General features: G+C 41.8%; 1 protein-coding gene across 1 annotated transcript; it reads right to left on the bottom strand.

Annotated features, from left to right (window-relative positions):
* Positions 1–80: 80 nt before the first annotated feature.
* abhd16a (abhydrolase domain containing 16A, phospholipase) lies at positions 81–10,656 on the bottom strand. The gene is made up of 20 exons (XM_037784431.1): positions 10,497–10,656; positions 8,416–8,475; positions 8,262–8,328; positions 5,937–6,023; positions 5,573–5,658; positions 5,346–5,419; positions 5,062–5,169; positions 4,728–4,842; positions 4,525–4,626; positions 4,338–4,401; positions 4,177–4,226; positions 3,758–3,881; positions 3,542–3,646; positions 3,394–3,457; positions 3,183–3,239; positions 1,909–1,971; positions 1,721–1,797; positions 1,500–1,598; positions 1,345–1,391; positions 81–749 (listed from the first exon to the last, which is right to left on the bottom strand). The coding sequence occupies exons 1-20, from the start codon at positions 10,596–10,598 to the stop codon at positions 666–668; spliced, it is 1,635 nt and encodes a 544-aa protein (XP_037640359.1). The 5' UTR covers positions 10,599–10,656; the 3' UTR covers positions 81–665.
* Positions 10,657–14,062: the final 3,406 nt, after the last annotated feature.

The raw sequence follows: 14,062 nt of genomic DNA, 5'->3' as shown, positions 1-14,062 counted from the left end.
ATCTATTAATCTAAGTCTCTTCTATATCTGTGCAATTTGTTTTACACTTGTTGAAGTAATGAGCAAATGAATTCAGTCTCTTATGTCAAACATTTTATTCAGCATATTTAACAGAACATGTAAGAGCATTTAATCATTTAACGATACAGCTTTGTTCGTAAAGATAGTGTCCACAGAAAAGAAACAAACCTGAAAAGCTTTAACACTTTGGCTGCATTTTAAAGATTAAAACTCCTCTACTATTAAGATTATATTATTTAAATTGTAGCTTACTTATAATTGCTTCTTCACAAATACAGCCAAAGAGGGAACAATGGAGGGAGAGAGATGGCTTGTGCGTTTACATAAAATGCATCTTTTTTTTTTTCCTTTAGGAGACTAACACTGAACAGTATGAATAAAAACTAACCTCAACAGAAATCATGTACCATATTATATTGAACAGGTTTGTGGCTAAGGGTTGATGGGGGGGTTTAGTAGTAGTAGACCAGCTCTTTCCAGATGCCACCACAGTAACACTATATGTGACAACGAAACCTATCTTGGAGAAAATCTGGAACAAAATCACAGTAATACATTCACACCATGCCAGCGACACGCTCTTGACCACAGGCCGTCCAAACCCTCTGCTGCTTGTTTCCTCTCATCCATCCATCCATCTTTTTCTACAGTCTCCAGGGTGAGTGGAACTCGGAGGCGGGGAGAGGAGTGCAGTGTGTTGTTTCAAAGTTTCGCATGTACTTCCGCGCCTGGGAGAGAGAGAGAGAGAGAGAGAAAAGACAGCGGGGATGGGGGGGGAGATGGAGAAAAAGGGGTGTGGGAGGGCAATGAACAACAAAAAAAAAAGTGTAGAACTTGATTATATTAGGTTCAGTCTTTGTGGCTCAGTGCCTTACAAATCTCCCATCTCTTAAGGATTTACGCAGGTGGTGAATAAAGCCCAATTCAGAGGGAATTACTGAGGGAGGAAAAGCATAGCATTAGCTGTAATTGATGGCACTGCTCTTGTTTGATGTTAAATGACTTCAATAAGCTGAGCGCGGTGAAATATATTACACCAGTCAACCTGAGAGCACAGGTGAGCTGGTTACTATGGCGACCAGAATAGTGTTCCTCAGTGGTAATGATGTCTGTGAATAGCTGTGGGTTTTGTTGGAGTGCGAGAGAAGAGGGGGACCTTAAAGAGGAAAATGAGGCTTTATTGGAGAAAAGGAAATTAGACTTTGTATCCTGACTTGGAGCGGTGTGATAAAGACAACAGGTGGCTGCCCTTTATATCAGACAGACGAAACAAGCGTACACACGGAGATCGAGTGCATGGATAACAAAAGATTATTTCCTTACCAAGAAGAGAGCCAGCTGCCGCCTCCCCTCCAGAGTCATATCCTCACCTGGTAACATTGATACATAACAGTGTGAGGTGAAACAAGCATGTATGAGGATAGAACTCTGCAACCTTTTTTGTTGCTTTGTAAATGTGAAAGGACCCAGGGGCTTACCGACACTCCATGGAAACAAAACATCTCTGTCTGCCTGATAGGACTGCAGCACAGACACACACCAGTCATCATCCACCTCATAGCCGCTGTACACGGATGCTGCAGAGAAATAACCAACTTACTACACAAGCGTTCAAATCCTAAATGTAGACATATACATTTTTTCTTCAGTTTAGTACAATAAGTTAAATGAATTAATTCTAAATGGAGGTCACACATACCTTCTTCTAAGGGATTGGAGGTTCCCAGCCAATGTCGGACAACTCTGACTCCTTCATCTGTCATTATTTTTGGATACCTAGGCAGGGAAATGACATCAACACTTATATATATATATAAATATATATGTGTGTATGTGTGTCACTCAAGTCCAAATACATTGATCGTATCCAGCAATGAGAATACCGACCTGAATTGTAGCAGTTTGAGCAGGAGGTCGTTGCCCCTGTTAGACATGACGTCCTCTGGACCTCTGTAATATACAGTGTGATATTAATATTAGTGTCAGTGGTCTTGTGACCAGGTCACTGAGTAGGCAAGTGAATGCTTCCTCCTACCTCTGCATCAACTAGCAAGGCACTTGACCCTCACCATGCTGACAATAATTGTGTTGTAAATGGGAGATAATTCAAGTGCTGGGTGGTTTTCTGGTGTGAATGTGTTTATAATGCTTTAATTATACAACTATGATGTAAGGTATAGCGCTATAATGTTATACAGAAAATGACATGCTATTTGACATGCAACTACTGTATATATATAAAACAGTGATGTGCTCAATTATGCAACAACTTGATGTCTTCCACCTTCCCAGCCGATCAAATAATGTCATACTTTAAAGCTAATAATATAATATACTCTAATTTAGCAACAAATGCCCAACAATAATAAAATACATTTTCTTGTAAATTATTTCAAAAGATTATATCTTTAAAAGGAGCATTTTTATTGCCGCCCCCACAGCTCTCGCCAGTGTCTCGTAGCTAACGGTGCCAACATTGAAAACAACGTCAACAATGCTGACAGCTAACAATGTTAACCTGGGGGGGAACCGGAGTGTGGGTGCTACGCTTCAGCGACAACGCTGTTGGTCAGGACGACGTTATCAGCTGTAACCGCCGTATGAGAGCAGTGGCCGTGAGCTAGCCAATGGGGCACACTCACATGCACTAAAAGCACGCGCGACCAACCCAGTGATGTCAGCAAAGCAAGGAGAAACTTGGATTACAATACACACAGAGGGAGAGCGACTTCACTCTCTGTTCAGGTAGACATTACTCTTCTATTAATGCCCTGGATATCGTATAGAGCACCTTTAAGTCATTGGCATAATGTTACTCATGACATACTAGTGGGTGTAACTAAATATTCCAACCAATACTGTCACTGATTTTTGAACAATATATCTTTTGGTGTTTAAAAAAACAGCAGTAGTGCCCCAGTGGTTGAAGTATTTTTTTTACATTTTAGGGAATCTTATTTGTCTCAGTACGACATCAGGTGCAAAAAAATTCCTAAGTTTTGATCCCATTTGATCCGAACCGTTGTTACGCCCTAATTAAACATCTTATTTCAACCAATTTCCTGCTGACATTATGCATATGTAAACCCAATGGAAGGCAAACCGGCTGTACTATACTACACTGAGACTGAGATATGTTAAGATGGACTGTGAGGACTCACGTTGTGGTGATGATCTCATCTCTGGTTCTCCTGATCAGCAGGACTGGTCCCTGATATCTGCAGGAAAGATAAGGAACTGTGTTTTTATCATCAGCCAAATCGCTGTGAGCTAAAGGTTAGTTTCACAATTACACTCCAATATGTTGCGTAACGTTCAACGATGCAGACTTTGACTTTAATGATTAGTGTCACTATAAATAGACCCACTCACTTGAGAAGCTGCTCAGCGTTGTTGAGGTTCATGTACTGCCTCACTGTGTGTTGCACCAACGGCCCTGAGAGAGAACAAACAGGTTTTAGTTACTAACTAAAACAAACAAGCAAATAAGAGTGTATGACCTTTAACCCCTGGAACTCACTCCAGCTGTCGGGCATGACCTTGAGGGCCAGAGGCAGGAGGTCATCGAAGGAGGCATCCAACACCACTGATTGGATCTCTGGGTATGACATCACTGCCCAACTGGCTAAGAAAGGAAATAGAGGGATAAAAAGGTGAGTAGGATAAGCAGAACCAGGAAGGAAGGACTAAACGTGTTTATAGCATAGTACCCATCATGCATTGTTATTTTCTGTACCTGTGAATCCTCCTATGGACCAAGCATACACGACAATGTCAGTGAGCTGGAAGCCCAGTTTGTGCATCGCATACTGGATCACTACATCCATGGCGTTGGCCTCATTCTGGGGGAATGGTACTCCCTGGCAGAAAGACACAAGTAAAAAATCAATACCCATGCATTATTAAACAAAATAGTAACACTCAACCCCACCTACAAAACCACGCACTCACAAAGAGTTGACAGATTTACAACGTTTTGTTTCACTCCACTGATAATATCGGCCTTGGGAGTGTACTTAGCCTCTTGTGCAATACTGTCAAACTGAAACCAGAATTTCAACATGCCGTTTTCCACTGTGTTGTTTGTTAGGACTATGTGAAGCACAGGCATAGCTAATGCTAGTTTAAGGATGTAGTGCTGAAAACACTGCTTACCGTACTGCCTCCAAAGCCAGGGTGGTTCCAGCCCAGCACAGAGTAGCCACCTGCAGTGCACATCAAAACACAAGATTTAGCTACAAGTATAATTGAAACGCAACAAGTTCACGCTAATAGAAATTATGTGCTTTAGCATTATAAACTAGCGGATTCCTCACCCTCCAGTGGCGTGTTCATGCAGCCCACCTCATAGAAGCCTGCGTTCCCCTCGCAGCAGATGACCTGTGGCAGAATTCATACATTTAACCCGCCCGCTCGTAATGTGACACAAGTTTTGTTTTTCCCTGGAAAAGGGGTATTAACAAGGCACAAAAACAACAACAAGCAGTCATCGCAGACACTAACCAGGGTCTGGCCAATCTGCCCGCCGTCTCTCCTTCGATCCACAAACATTGTGTCGATCTCGTTGCCGTCGCAGGCCACAAGTTTGTTCCTTTGGCCGTCAAACTGTGACAAAATGAAAGCATATCGCCAGAGAATGATGATCGGTATTTATTGAAGTTGAGTACAGACAGTTAGAGAGGGAGTGTCTGTATTTTTTTTTTTACCTCTTCTATTAACCTAGCCTGGCCTTGCTGTAGCATGGGCCTCATGGCTTTCTGCAGTAACCCTACAGAGCCAGGGTACAGCATCCTCCTCCCAAATGAGTGGGCAATAAGGAAACTGGAGAGGATGGAAATAGACGTGATGACACTGTAGCAACATTGGACAAATGCTTTATATTCATAAGTGAATGAATAGGGGTGAAATAAGATAGCAAACCTGCTATAAAGCAGACTGTATCTATCCCCTTTAGTGTGATACTAGAAACAAATCTGCAGTATTGTCCTGGACTCATGCAGAGCCTTCATTTATGGATGGTGCTGCATATACTGCATTTACCTGATGATGTGGCATGGTAGAGTGCGCACAGAGTTGAGGACACTGTCTGCTGCTCCTCTTAATTTGGGCTCTGGCTTTAGCAGAGAAACACCAGCCTTGGATAGTTTTCTGTTAAACACAGAGTCAAAGGCTTACAATGAAACAGGTGAGCCACAAAGTATTTGGCATTCAGTTGCTTTGAGTGTATGTATTCACAATGAACTGACCCTGATGGGAAATAGAATTGCAGCAAACACATGGTCATTTAAAAAAAATGGCAATAAAATAGGGGAGCAAAAACTTACGGATTGCTGACTTCCGTCCAGCTGAAATCCGAAGGCCAGTACGAGAAGTCAAAGTCATAGCACCTCAGTTTGTTCTGCATGGAAAGCGGTAATAAAAAAAGTTTTCTCTTGAGTTAAATTCTGATGTATTAATTTGATTACTTACAAACACAGGAGTAATTACTATTTCATCCCCTTTATTCCTCAAAACATCTTGATGAACAGTACTTATATCAAGTTGTCATCACCTTGGTCGTTGGTGTATGATCCTTCTTGACATCTTCAAGTATGGAGATAAACTGAAGATACTCTGAGTTTTTCCATCTCCCCCACCCTGCGGGAGGAAAGGAAGGGAGGAAGGGATAGAGGAAGAAAGCAAAAACGGAGGGAGACATATAGGCTCAGTAGTACACATGAAACACAAACAACACTTTGCTGCAAAGCCTCAAGGGTGCGTTTAGTATGCTTTGTGGGTGTAGACCTTGTGCAATGGTCTCAAAGTTAATGAAATCTTATTGGCATGCGGCATATACAGCATATGATGTGATATCTAAAAGATGAATGAATTTAATTAGTCATCGCCTGCCAGTCAGTTGAAATCTGCAGCCTCACCTCGAAGACAGGCCACTCCTAGAAGACACACCAGCACTGTTCCCAGGTACTGACTCACTGGAACCAGCTTACTGCTGCAGATGTAACCTAAAAATACACAAAGCAACAGTGACACAGACATCCACATGAACCCCCCTAATCCCCTTTTCCTTGCTAGACCCAAGCCTCATTAACGGGCACCGATACCAAGATTCACAGTCTGACAACTACCCTACAACCATATGCATAAATCAATATCAGAAACTCAATTATACACTACAGAGTAGCACACAACCTCAAGCAATTCATTTCTATTGCGGCACCGTCTTCCTGGATGATTCAGTTGATTAACTTTATATTAATCCCACTTGTAGGAGAACAGAGTACATCGCCCCAGTGGCAGTTTTTCTTGCTTAATGGAAGAAGAAATGTCATCCAGAAAAAAAAATACATATTTTGACATTTGTCACTGCCAAGCCTTCTGACTGAGAAAGACTTCTACTGAAACCTGTCAAGCTCACATTTTAATATAAACTCCAAGGATAGTATAAAAGAGACGAGACATGAGGGAAAAAAAATACAATTTCCCAAAGCTGGGATTGTTTACATACAAGTAGGACTGGGCGACGAGGTAGAAATGATTATCATGACACTAATCTGTATATTTTCTGATATACAGTATACATATATATATATATATATATATATATATATATATATATATATATATATTGTGACGACCCCTTCTTTGTGTCTGCTTGGCTTGGCCTGTTTGTGTTTTTTCCTGGCCAGTTCAAGCTGCCTCCTACTCTCTCAGCTCCCACATGGTCGTTTGGTTTCTTGGTAACCTGCAACACTGCACTCACCCCGGCAATGAGGGGTGCAATCTGGTTGTTTGGGAGACATGGTGTGTGGTAAGTAGGCTGTTTTTCTCTTTTTGGGTGAATGTAAGCAGCTGTACTGGATAACAAACTGCTGATTTGTTCGGTGTGTTTGTTTTTCGTCAAGCTGTGCATGCTGATGATTTTGTGGCACAGAGTTGTGTTGGTACTGTTCACGGTTGTGGTGATTTGCCGTTCTGTCCCTGTTAAGCTTAAGAGTGGATTCCCTTTGGTGTTCGTTGGGGGGTTTTGATAGTGTGGTAATGAAAGTGGTTAGATCGGTTGTCTCAGGGGAACATCCGAAATTGCAGTTGGGTCGCCAGCTTATGGTTTACTGCTGCTTTACTGGGCTATCAGGCTACAGTGCATAGGTACCCACCATACACTGTGGTGGTATTTTGGCTGTGTATGGGCTGTTTGAGCTCTGGCTGTTAGTGTCACAGTGATTTCATTATTTACGCATCGGTTTTGGGTTGTGTGCGTATTCTGGCAGTTAAAGTTTGTTTTCCCTCAGTTATAGCTTCTATGGAGGAACTTTCGGGAGCTCCGTAATAGTCAAACTTAAGTTGCAGTCTTTTGGTCCGAGGCTGGAAGCTTTTGATGTGCCTGGCTCTAGTGAGGGAAACAATAGTTTCTGGTTTGGTGTTTTCCTGCTCGTGGGACATGTCTTGCAGACTGTTTGGCTTCAGCTTTACAACAAAACTGTCTTCTGATTTTTGTGAGCGCGCTATTGCCCTCAATGGTCCTGGGTAGTTCTGGACCCAGTCACACTGAAGACGCTTCATCTGAGAACCCGAAGCCGGCTGCTGCACAGATTGCAGGAGGTTATAATGGTTCATATGGGAGATGGTTACAGGAGGTAAGTCGGGAACTGTCATTTGTTATGTTGGTGTCTGTAAGTTGGTAACTTGGACTGTTAACTTTGGGAACATAAGCGCTACAGTTCATGCATTGGTTGGTGTGAGCATTCTGGTAGTGATCCTTGATTATACGTCACAACTAATGCTACAATTTGGTCTATTAAGCATCAGAAAATAGTGAAAAATGTCCATCAGTTTCTCTGAGCCCAAGCTGACATCTTCAAATGTCTTGTTTTGTCCAACCCATATTCAATTTACAAAAATATAAATTAAAGACAGGTAAAAAATCCTCACATTGGACATGCTGAAACCAGAGATTGTTTTGCTGTTATTCCTTGATAAGTTATCAACATAGTTGCTCATTAATTTATTCAGTATAATAATAACTTTAAAGACATGGGGCAACAAGACACAGTGTCAAGTAGCAAAGCAAGTCTTACTGGTCCGATTAAGAATATGAATCAAAAACAATAAAAGTAATTTAAAAAAAGAAAACCGATAACTAATCAACTAATATTTAAAATAATTCCAGCTCTGGTCATAACTGCAGTATATAATGAAGATGAAATAAGTTTCCCCTACCAAACATAATTCATACAACCTACCTTTCCTGTACAGATAACAAAGGAGAAGAGGAGAGCTGTAGTAGGACAGAGACCACAGTGCTGAAGCCTGGAGGGAGAAAACACTAACTTTACTTGAAAGAACTTCTTATATCTTTTCAATATAGTGTGTTATCAACCATACAACCCTACTCACCCAACCGAGGATGCTGTCGGTGTGTTTCTCCAGAGTCCTGGGTTGGTAGTTCCATCCCGGCTGTGAGAGAGAATCAATTCAATTTGCTTTATTGGCATGACTGTCAGGTGAACAATATTGCCAAAGCGTCAATTCAATAATAAATAAAAAGATATATATGTGTAGTCAAGGGCAAGTTGAATTCACTCTGAAACAGAATGATACTCTGAGCGGAAGATGCTAGAGTTGGTATGACGGGTCATTCTCACCACACGCGTCAGAATGTGACTGTGTTTGTGTGTGAGTGTTAACCCGTCATGCTGTAGATCCCATGTAAACCAATAGCAATAAGTGATTCTTGTATTGATATGATGATAACAGTCACTCCACTGCAACAAAAGGAACTGTTGCTGTTATAACTTTCATTACGACTTCTTCAAAAACAACTATACGTTTACTGTTCCTGTAACAACAATTAGCATTTCTATTTTTTACTGTTACTGCCACAAGTGCTACTAATACTACATAGGCTATTATTGTTATGAATATTGTTGACGATCGGTCTGCTCTTTCTACTACTATTACTACTACTATTTCTACAATAGTAGATAGTAGTAGTAGTAGAAGTATGTATTCTGACATTCTATTTAAGTAAAAGTATTAGTATTAGTATAAATAAAATTAAAAACAAAAACATATATATACACATACGTATATATAATTCATTAAGCAAATTACAATATATAGATATTTAAAAAAAACATGCATGTAAATGGAAGAAAAAATAAAGAAGTAATTAATGTTTGTTGTGTCAATAAATAAAACAAACAAATAAAAAACAATTAATAACAATATATTGCAATATCAAAGGATAAATCTATCTATCTATCTATCTATCTATCTATCAATTTCAATTCAATTCAACTTTCTTTATCGGCATGACTGTCAGGTGAACAATATTGCCAAAGCGTCAATTCAATAATAAATGCAAAATAAAAAAAGAACAATAAAAACATATATACATATATACATATATATATATATATATATACAATTCATTAAGCAAATTACAATATATAGATATTTAAAAAAAGAACCTGCATGTAAATGGAAGAAAACAATAAATAAGTAATTAACGTTTGTTGTGTCAATAAAACAAACAAACAAATAAAAAACAATTAATAACAATATAGATAGATAGATAGATAGATATAGATAGTAACTTTATTGATCCAGAGGGAAATTCAAGTTTCCAGCATCACAGTTCCATGGTGCAACAATAAAAAGGCAGTAAAAAAGTTAGTAGTTCAAAGTACAAAAAAATATACCAGATATAAAAATACAAGGAGATGAAAAAAACTGTTAAAACTGAATATAGTGCAGAGTAACAGCTGTGATACACGACTATTAAAAAAGTGAATATAGTGCAGAAGAGACTGTTAAAAGTGAGTATAGAGCAGAGTAACTCCAGTAGCTTAGTCTATGAAAGTGCACTGTGTGCATTATTATCTGTCCTGTAGACCGATATATATATATATATATATATTGCAATATCAAAGGATAAATTATAAGAATAAACAAAATAAAACAAAAACATGAAGTAAAGTGAATAAAAGGCAGAGAGTCAGTAGCCAGTAGCTCTGACTGTAGCCATGGTGATGGATGTTCAAGCTACACAGTCTTTACAGTGGCTCTGTTAAAAGTAAATATATACATGTTTATTCTTATTATTAGTTTTCTTTTCTCTCGTGTCTCCTCCCTTTCCTTTCCGGCAGAGTTTCCTCTCCTCTCTTAGCGTTAGCATAGCCAGGTTAATGTCATGGAGGAGAGCAGTTCATGTAGCTTCAGATAGACCAGCTGTTTACTGTGACTGTGAAACAGAAATGAACTGAACATGAACAGACAGATTGATGTGTTTGCTGTCATTTCATTCATTTGTCCTCCCGGCTGAGCCTCACAGCGACAGAGAAGCTTTCAACAACAAACACCGGACACTTCCGGGACGCCGCCGGAGCTACATCAATGCTACAGACGTTAAATACCGCTCAGTTCTCGCAGTCGGCTGTCGTCAAACAGATGCAGAACATGATAGGTATCCCTACCCTCCTCCCGGCCCTGCTTTCAGGTCGAGACTGCTCCGTTGAACGGTGAATTCGTTGCAAATGAGGCCCTAACATACAGCGGAGCCACATCCAGCCGGCCATTCTTCCACCAGGAGGACGACGGAAGCCCTCAGTGGACACAAGGCGCAAAAGCTCAAAAGGCGAAAAGCGCTTAGTAATTTGTTGGAAAAGTAATGAAGACCAGAAACAATACAGATGTTTATTTAGAAATGTTTATACTTCAATACAGATATTCATAGAACTACAAGACAACTGCTACAAAATGGTTGAGTAAAATAAGAGACAATATAACATTAGAGGGACTGTTTGTAACTTTTTAGGAGTATAAATGTAGCAGGTCGGCACACATGCGCGTTCGCATATGCGCGCTCGCGTGTGGCCGGAGCCTCGTCTCCGCTGCTTGCTCTCCTTCACTCACAGCGCGCACGTCCTCGCTGTCTCGCTCCACCTCTTGACATGAACGCGCGCTCACTACACACTGCAGAAGAGTTAGTTTAGCTCTGAGAATATCTAGTGAATGCACAGGGGATGTTTGTGCAGAAATAACTGCTGCAGCTCCTCCAGACCAACAGAGCTTTTCCGTGTCTTGTGAAGTGACGGAGCTCTTCAGAGAGTTACGTTGTCTTCTCGTTACCGACCGGGTGCCGATGTCTCCTCTGCTCTCTCCGGCTGCGGGAGGAGAGAGCAGAGGAGACACGCTGCAGAGCCCCGCTGCCTCAGCCTGCACTTAGGCAGGAAAAGCCAACACTAGGATCAGATCTAAATCATGTTCATGGAGAGACCTTCATCTGGTCAGCTAACATTACTGCCAAGCAGCTGAAATATAGAGTGATATTGTGGTTTTAGCTGACTTGTGTCGCCTCACTGTTTTGAGTGATGCTCGTTCAGGTATATTGAGAACGAGCAAGCGCGAGCCCGACGCTGACTTTCATTGATTTCATGGCCACAGGTGTCGCTGTTAAGAAGCATTTCTGAAAGTTTTTACACGTATAAATCAATCCGGGTTGGTGTCCCATGCGTGCTTGCATGTGGCTACGCTGTTCAGACTTATGGAATGTGTCTACAGCCTCCGTGCTTTCCACGCTCCCCATTTTTTGTCTATGTAAGCAGCCGCGCAATGCATTCTGGTAGCGTGGCGTTGCATTTTGAGAAACGGAGCGTCACGACGCCCGCTCCTCATTTGCATAAAGTTGAGGTCTAGTCTACTTTATGCAGATCAAGGGCGTCCGACGCGACTCGCCGCATCTCGAAACTCCCGAGAATCTTTTAAAATAAACGTTGTCGATCCAAAATAATGACAGATTTAGCAACTGCGTGGCTTATTTCTCGCCTCAAATGATTTCAGAAACACATTTCGTTGAACTATTTTCGTGAAATAAAAGAAGAAAGTTTTCCAAACGAGCCTCCATACTGGTTCCGATTTGAAAGCTGGGAGCAGCTTTTTTTCCTACGGCGGGAAAGCGTTCGTCCAATCAGGTGGGGAGAGCCTGTGTCTAGCGACAGCCCACCAAGCGTCCAATGAGGGGAAGCGGGAATGGAAAACGCCCCTGTGGACACGTACCATCAGACTCCAACACAAACTACTTGGAAGCACGGAAACCGCAAAGTTATATCTAGTGAAGCCCGTCTTGCAAAACAGTGTTGGCCGCTGACCATAGCTTTGGTCTCCAGGCCCGGAGTCTCTGTTGTACTCTGCTCCTCTGCCTGCTTGCCTTCACTCAGCTCGCTCCACCTCACGTGCATGCGCGCACACTACACACTGCAGAAGACTTCGTAACTCTGAGAATATCTAGTGAATGTACAGTGGACATTTGTGCAGAAATAAATGCTGCAGCTCCTCCAGACCAACAGAGGTTTCCCGTGTCTTGTGAAGTGACGGAGCTCCGCAGCGAGAAACGTTATTGTCTCCGAACGGGTGCCGGTGTCTCCCTCCGGGCGCGGTCGGGAGGCTGAAGCAGGAAAAGCCAACACTAGGATCAGCAGTGATTCATGGAGAGACCTCCGTCTGGTCAGCTAACATTACTGCCAAGCAGGTGAAATATAGAGTGATATTTTGTTTTTAGCTGACGTGTGTCGCCTCACTGTTTTGTTTGTAGAGCGAGCACAAGTGCGAGCCCGACGCTGACTTTCGTTGACTTAACGGCCACAGGTGACGCTGTTAACAAGCATTTCTGATTCTTACAAACAGTCCCTTTAACTTCCATACATTTGGGACAAATTTTAGAACCTTACGTGAAAATATTTTCCTCTATGTGCAGCCAGCCATCAAAGCAAATCAGCAATAAAAGTACTTATAAAGAGAAATAGAATACAACAAAATCATTCAAACAATTGAGTTTCATTTCCCTGAAGCCTTGAAGTTTTTCTTCAAATCCCAACTCTTGACACTCAGTTGTTACTTTTGTTTATAAAGGCCTTCTGCTGCAGCTGGGAACTGAGCGGATGTGACAGCTGGATGAGGATGAGATGTGGGTAGGTGATCAGCTCTGACACTGTTAGTATCTGAAAACAGAGCACAAAGACAAATTCGCACAAAAAAAATCTCTCGTCCCCCAGTCTCTTTTATTCTTCCTTAAACACAAACACACAGACAGCCCACGCAACAACAACACACGGGCGAAGGAGCGCTGCCTGTCAACGGCATGGCGTGATATTATGCCACGGTGTCAGAGTAATGTTCAGGCCGGCGTGATTGGTGAGTGTGAGAGGAATGTGAGGGGCAGATGAGTGACAGTGCAAACACACACACACGTGAACACACACACACACACACAGTTCAACATACAAAAGCACACACAGGTGATGCAAGGCTTTTTGCTTACCGCTCCAGTTCCTTATAGACATCATCCTCTCCTCTTGGCTTCAAATCCTGGCATAAAGAAGAAAAGGGGGAAGGGGAAGAGGATGATAAAGAGAGAGACTCATGATACTGAGGCCAGATTTATGTCCCTCTGTACCCTAATGAGATTGATTTGTTAATACCACTAATGTAAGGGTGACAGTTGATAGGCAATGGGTTTATCTGAGAGGGCTGACAGATTGGAGGAGAGGACTGCAAGTGTGAGGGAAGACATACGTATCTGCTGACAGCTTACGGAGGAAGCAATAGAGAGAGTGAGAGTCTGCATGCATTGGTGGATGTGTGTGTGTGTGTGTCACAGCTCCTCACAAACACACACATATGCACCACGCCTTTGTGTGTGTGTTCGCAGGGGACGACACAATAACTCACCATGTAGACTGAGCCCTGGGGAGGAGCCTGCTGGGAAGGGAGGAGAGTGGAGAAAACAGGTTTAATGAACAACAAGTGACAGAGAGGGAGGGATAATGAAAATCAGAGGAAAAACAGAAATAGAGGAGGAAAGCAGAAAATAAAAAAAGTGTAGAATAGAGAGAAGACAGGAAAGGGGAGGGTGAGAGAAACAAAAGGAGAAGAGAGAGGGTGTTAAATGCCAAAGGGGAGGAGTGGGAGAGGGGAGAAGAGGGCAAAGTGAGGAGGGAAATTCATCATTTAGTTATTGAAAATGTCTGAATTCATCACCTGT

The sequence above is a fragment of the Sebastes umbrosus genome, chromosome 11, assembly GCF_015220745.1.
Source record: "Sebastes umbrosus isolate fSebUmb1 chromosome 11, fSebUmb1.pri, whole genome shotgun sequence".
In the NCBI taxonomy this organism is placed as follows: Eukaryota; Metazoa; Chordata; class Actinopteri; order Perciformes; family Sebastidae; genus Sebastes; species Sebastes umbrosus.
The sequence above is the reverse complement of the archived record's forward strand: the minus strand, read 5'-3'. Positions and strand labels throughout refer to the sequence as shown.

Excerpts from the sequence above, each read along its gene's own strand:
- abhd16a (XM_037784431.1), bottom strand. The coding sequence starts at position 10,598 with ATGGCCGGCTGGATGTGGCTCCGCTGTATGTTAGGGCCTCATTTGCAA. Across the intron at positions 3,240-3,393 it reads AACGCTGAGCAGCTTCTCAA|ATATCAGGGACCAGTCCTGC; the intron begins GTGAGTGGGTCT and ends TCTTTCCTGCAG. Across the intron at positions 1,392-1,499 it reads TTTGTTTCCATGGAGTGTCG|GTGAGGATATGACTCTGGAG; the intron begins GTAAGCCCCTGG and ends CAATGTTACCAG.